Source organism: Pygocentrus nattereri, chromosome 2 (assembly GCF_015220715.1).
Source record: "Pygocentrus nattereri isolate fPygNat1 chromosome 2, fPygNat1.pri, whole genome shotgun sequence".
Taxonomy (NCBI): Eukaryota; Metazoa; Chordata; class Actinopteri; order Characiformes; family Serrasalmidae; genus Pygocentrus; species Pygocentrus nattereri.
The window spans coordinates 54,449,852-54,455,979 of record NC_051212.1 but is presented as its reverse complement, the minus strand read 5'-3'; the positions used below and the strand labels follow the sequence as shown (position 1 = coordinate 54,455,979).

General features: G+C 40.8%; 1 protein-coding gene across 1 annotated transcript; it reads right to left on the bottom strand.

The window, feature by feature from the left end:
• Positions 1-2,252: 2,252 nt before the first annotated feature.
• On the bottom strand, positions 2,253-5,675 carry LOC108430778 (beta-1,3-galactosyltransferase 2-like). Its single transcript, XM_037544086.1, has 4 exons — positions 5,517-5,675; positions 5,191-5,337; positions 4,129-4,133; positions 2,253-3,339 (listed from the first exon to the last, which is right to left on the bottom strand). The coding sequence occupies exons 1-4, from the start codon at positions 5,673-5,675 to the stop codon at positions 2,253-2,255; spliced, it is 1,398 nt and encodes a 465-aa protein (XP_037399983.1).
• Between the last annotated feature and the right edge of the window lie 453 nt (positions 5,676-6,128).

Genomic DNA, 6,128 nt, shown 5'->3' with positions numbered 1-6,128 from the left:
TTTTACACATGGAGGTATGGTAATAAAAGAGGGTCCACAAGGTCTTATGAAAGACTTCATAGTCAGGTCATAAAATGTTTATTTTACAAAAGAAATATGCATGTGTGCCCACAATGCTGGTAGCAAAATGGATCAGCATGTTGAATAAGAGTGTCTCTGTAAAAAGAAGCTCCATGCTGCCTTTATTGTTGCTATCCAGTGTGGTCCAGAGGAGGATGGGTTCCCCTTCTGAGTCTTGGTTCCTCTCAAGGTTTCTTCCTCTTGCTCTTATGGAGTTTTCCTTGCCACTGTCACCACTGGTGCTGCTCATGGCAGCTCGGACCAGGATTTTTCTGTAAAGCTGCTTTATGACAACACCTACTGTAAAAAGCACTACATAAATAAACTTTAACTTGACTTTATTGCTAGATGCACTCTGAGAGGTCACTGAATTGTTTCTACAGAGTGGCAAAATAGACACTGTACTGTTTATTTCTGTTAGGCATGTGCTTGTACTTGTGCAAAGGTCAAGACTGGATTAATGCAGTAGGAAATTCAACCTAAAATACTGCAGAAGTTAGGAAACTAAGATGAAAGTTCAGCCCCAGAAATGCAACAAAAGAGCACAAAGAGGGTAATTACATAGACAAAATAGGCCATTTCATGGACAAAATGCAACTACAAATAATCACATCATTATACAAGCTCTGTGTGCTCTTCAGAAAACGCATGACAGTCACCAAACACAACCACCACCATTTTGTACAAGCCTTCATATCAAGACAAGGCTATTGTGGTTAAATGCTGGAGTTGAAATGCATCTCAAAAGCATTTTTGGCCCCAAATTAAGCTCTGGTGAAGGTGCCGATTAGCTGCAAGTTTTCATTTAAAGTTAATCTAGAAAATGGTAGGAACAGTGCATTTGCAGGGATGGCCTCTACTTAAGCGGTAACATTAGTAAAACCAAGGACAAAGTATTCTCCAGATTCTCTTGAAGGCCTCTGTGTTCAGCATATAAAACAGCTCATTCAGACGGACTCTCTGTTTTCCATGATTTTAAGATGGAACAAGAATATAAAGAAACTATAATGGTAGATATAGTGCTAGAATAACTCTTTGGGTAATTCCTTCTTTCACAGTCTTAACCATTAACCAGGTAAGTGTGAAGTACAAATCCAAAGTACTGGGTAATTATTTTGGGTAACATGATGGTAAATTATAAGACAGTTTAACTACCATGTTACACTGAAATGCCAAGTACGTTCTAGGTATTAACAGAGGAAGAGTGGGGTACAAGCAATAAAGTAATATGAAATTATTTTGAGTAAACTTCCAAAATAGTCTAATTAAATGTGGCCTTGTATATGTATTGTAGGTAAACCATGCCCCAAAAAAGTTTTACTTTACTTTTTTCACATTTAATGAAAACAAACCCCATTTACCCACCGATTTGTTTTAAAACCTTTGACAGTAGATCCATCATTCAAAAATCTCATCAGGCCAGTTAGATTTTAACATAATGCTCCAATAATTCTTCTTGGGCAGTGCTTCAAATGTCTTAAGCTTGAATAAACCAGTCAAATAATATAAATATTGTTATGCTGGGCATGGAGTTCCGTACAATCCTTTGCAGTTTACCTCTTATATTACTTTTTTTTTATCAGTTACCCCAATACGTGTTAACATGTTTTTTGTGCTATAGATTAGCTTATGGATGTAGTTAAGGTGGACATGGAGATGGTTGGTGTGAAAGTAGAGGAGGCAATGGATAGGGCAAGATGGAGGCAGATATTCCACTGTGGCGACCCCTAAAGGGAGCAGCCGAAAGAAGAAGAAGTTGTCATAACCATATTCTTTTTTTGAAATCACTTCAATTTTGAAGTCTGAACCAAAAAAGCTGGTAATTATCAACCTTTTTTCAGTGATGCTTTCGTTGATACCAATAAAACCATGGGTTGTCAATATTGGCCAATATCATCAGCCACCGGAAGTATATCGGTCAGGCTCTGCTTATGTTTCAGACTTGCAGTAATTCAGACCATGATATCAGGGAAAGCTTTACGTTCACATTGATTTTTGCCAGTGATATGAAGTTCTCTGTTGGAGAAGTTACTTCCCTCATGTTCCAAAATAATGTTCCTATGCTTTTCAAACTTCTGTTTGGAGAAGCATCTAAACAACCTTGTTTCCCACTTTCAACTGGTATGTCCAATGAAACGTTCACAAAGTTGTTCCAGTTCCAGTCACTGTCGAGGCTTGCAAACTTTGTTGCTTTACTCTGTATGGTCGCAGGCATTGTGTTTGTTGGTCTGCAGGTCCTGCCAGTACTTTATTATCTCAGTGGGAAGGAGCCCATGAGAGGTTATCAGATTGCTGTATTTGCAGCTGGAGTATGGTACCCGGTTGAAATTGAACAGGGATTTGTTGGGCGGAGGAACTGGTTCTATCTTCAGTTTTGCAAGGCAGATCGCTACGTAAACATCCTCAAGATGCAGCCGTCGTATGCTCAGAGAAGTCCTGTATATCAGCTCAGCCAGGTCGCCCGAGAAGACGTATCCAGTTCCTGAGCAAAAAGGAGGGTACATGTCGTCGGGGTACACCTCTTCTGAAATGTACCACTTACTGTCATTTTTTCTGATTGGGGGCTCGTCTTTCAGGAGGCGTCCAGTGAAATACTTTAGTTTTGGCGGAAGGCTGGGATTGAGAAGTTTTTGGATGAGGTATTCCGTATTGATGAACATGTCACTGTCCGTCTTCATGACGTAACTAGCTCCTGGGCAGTACGTTGCTATCCAGTGCATTCCCATCAGTGTCTTGATGGTAAGGTTGTAATACGAGTCTATGTAGTTTTGCTGGATAATGTCATGATACTGTTGAGACTCTGCCTCTATGGAGCTCTGCAGTTGGCTGGTAGGTCCTTCTCTTATTCCCAAAAGGAAGAGCCGTACAAATCCCACGCCCTCAGCCACGCTCTCATTCCCCCACGTCTGCCTGATGGCATCCCTGGATTGATTATTCTGGGGCTCAACAGTAATCAGCAGCACTAAGAAAGGATCCTTTTCCTGACACTTGTCTTCTTCATTGATGATGTAGTTGTAGGGTTCTACCTTGAGGACACTCTCTGCTATTATCTCCTCACTGAAACTGACATTAGACTCCACAGAGTTCTTCAGCCCTTGCTGGGAGGAGTCTTCCAGAATGGAGCTGAGGTTTCCCTCTGACGTTGCTGGAAAAGGGGACGTTGCTTCCTCTGTCCACATGTTCTGCTTGGTCACGCTGTGGTTCTTCTCCAGTTTCTGCGCTTTGTGATTTACACTGTTCACCTGGTGGTCCTTCTTTCTTGCCAGCAAGATGTATTCGCTGACAAAGAGGAACACTCCCACACACAGGAGCAAAACTAGAAATCCAGTTATGCTTGTACAGCAGTGCCTCCACTTCCACTGCATGATTCTGTTGCTCGGGTCCTGATGCTCAGATGCGTCCGAGTCAAGGATGAATCAGCCGTTGTGCCAAGATCTGTAGGCCAAGAAAAACAGTTTCAATTACAGAGGAACACAGGCTGCATGTTTTTTTTTTTTCAAATATAAGCTTCCAAACTCAATGCTTCTAACATTACCCACGTAATATGGCAAAACAAATTAAGTGTGTTTAGAGGCTGTAAAGCATGTCACCTTGGTGCTTTACAGCCCTTTAAATTTGCATAAACAAATCCTTCAGCTCTAACTGTTTCCAAAAAGTCTTCCTTTTCTTTTTAAGCAATTACTTTGAAAGTACTTGTAGTACAGCATCTTTGATTAAATGATGAAATGAAGAAGTGCATCATGGTGAAAGAATGCTTCTAAACAGCTTTGCAACAGCTTGTTAATTTTTCTGTGGGTATGTTATTAAAAATGAATATATTTTTGAAGGAGGTGAAATTACATTACTCTAGAAATTGATGTGCAAAGGCTCTGTCTCAATTCGTCTGCTTTTAAATGATCTGTACAGAATTCTCCTTAATTGTTTGACTTTTACTGTCAACTTTGTGACTTTGTGTCTTGTAATTTATATTTGGCGGTTGGTAGATTAATTCTACAACTTTAAGCTGCATCTTCTGAATGTTCTTTTTTTTGCGATCAATTCTTTATTATGTTTAACGAAAGCAGTAACCAGTACTGCAAAAACACATAACACAAATCACACAAGCACAGATAGAACAAAGGACATAACAAGACCATAAAATAAAATAAAATAAAATAGAGGAGAAAAAAAAGGGGGAGGGAGGAGTTTTTACAACATATTACATATTTTTCAGGGTTTCAATTGCATCGTACCAAATATTAATATTAGCTTCATTATAATAATATTATATAATATTATAATATTAGCACCATTTACTCGGGCAGTGGAGAGTTCCATGTACATTATGTCCAAGAAAGAAAAAGTCCAGGCTGTAATCGAGATCTTCTGAATGTTCTGATTTTAAAATATTGTAGTGTATGTCTTGAATAGTCAGAGCAAATGCATGATAGGTGTGGCAGCAAACGGCCTTTTCTTTAAGGCTTCTGGTCTTTTAGCACCAAATGTCAAGCTTCATTCAGAAGGTGGCGTCGTGTGAGGCTGTAACTGTCGTCTCTGGAGTCATATAGATGATGTAATTTCAAAACTATAATCAAAGAAGCTGAGCTCCCAGTTCTTTTTTCTACTGAAAGTCCACTCATTTTTCCAATGTGTTGTCTCAGTGATCAACTCTGTCAAAATTACTTTTATAAAAAAATACAAGGAGAGTCTCAGATTTTTGGCTTTCAACAGTAAATCAAATTTTAAAAATCTAATCAAATCACATTTGTTGTCACATCACATTTACACAGGGGGACAGTGAGTGAAAATCTTAGGTGTGTAGCCCCCTTATAGAATTTAATTACCAAAAAAATTTATAAATATCTAAGAAGAAAAAGAAACATATGTACGCCGACTCTGAATATACACAATATACACTAGTATTGCACTGTTCCAATGTGCAGTTGTGCAGTAATAACTTATAAAATTGTAAGCATAAAGCAATTTGTGATCATAAACCACATTTTCCGTTAATTTGAGGGGAAAAAGACAGATTTACAGCTGACAGACGGTGAAAATTAGTCTTTTTTTCTTTTTTTTTGTATTCCTTTTTTGTATTGGTTGTGTTGTGGGACTTTTATTTTGAAAGGTGGTTTCAGGATCTCTGATTACCCAGGATTGACAGCAGGTGATCTCCCTGGAAGCGCCATTGACTGGCGGGTGAGTGGACCAATCGCTGTTTGCTGTTGTGATGGCGCAGCCTATGGGGATTGTTGGGGGGCTGGACCAATGACTGTTTTCCGGTTTTAACCGGAGCTGCTGCGTTAGAGACAGACAGCCAGAGACAGACAGACACAGAGACAGATAGGGACAGAGAGAGAGCGTGGGGCGGTGGGAAGCGAGGACACGGCAAACACAGCACGGACGGCGAATAAAGGCGAGGCTGGGATCTGGCAGCGGTGACAGTGTTTGGTACGCTGGGGTCGACGAGCGGTTACCAGGAGAAGTTGCTGAGCGGAGTCTGCACGGAAGCGGGAGCGAGGCTGCCGTCTTTGGACTTTCCACCCAGGCTTGGAGTACTCGCACTGGGGGTTTGGGTTTCCCGACTCCCAGGCAAATCGTGAGTATATCTCTTTTACGGGTGGAAAAGTGTCCATATTGAGTGCTAAGGGTGCGGAAGTGGCCCAGAAAGAATTGAGTGGAAGTTATTGTTTGCTGTGTGGCCAGAATACTGCTGCTATCTCTTTTGCCGCAGCTGCCTCGTGCTTGAGCGTCACGTAGAGCCAGCGTGGGTGAGGAGGAACCTCAGCGTGGAAGCTGTGATCCGTCCGCCATTGCCGCCTCATGGACTGCTGCTTGCCAACTGGTGTTGCTTTTACCTTTCCCTAATTAAATGAGGATCGGGATTTTATGTGGGGGTTTAAATGTGAGGGTTGGGATTACGCTGTGTCGAATTCAGTTGTTTTTTTGGTTTTGTTGCTGTGTTTTGGGTTTGCTGCTGTGTTTTTGATTTCATGGTGTTTTTTTTTGGTTTTGCTATTGTGTTTAGGTATCTTGTTGGGGTCAAGTGGCCTGTGTGTAGTACGTAAATTGGGTGGGATTTTAGAGTG

Excerpts from the sequence above, each read along its gene's own strand:
- LOC108430778 (XM_037544086.1), bottom strand. The coding sequence starts at position 5,675 with ATGGACACTTTTCCACCCGTAAAAGAGATATACTCACGATTTGCCTGG. Across the intron at positions 5,338-5,516 it reads CCGCTCAGCAACTTCTCCTG|CAGCTCCGGTTAAAACCGGA; the intron begins GTAACCGCTCGT and ends TCTCTAACGCAG.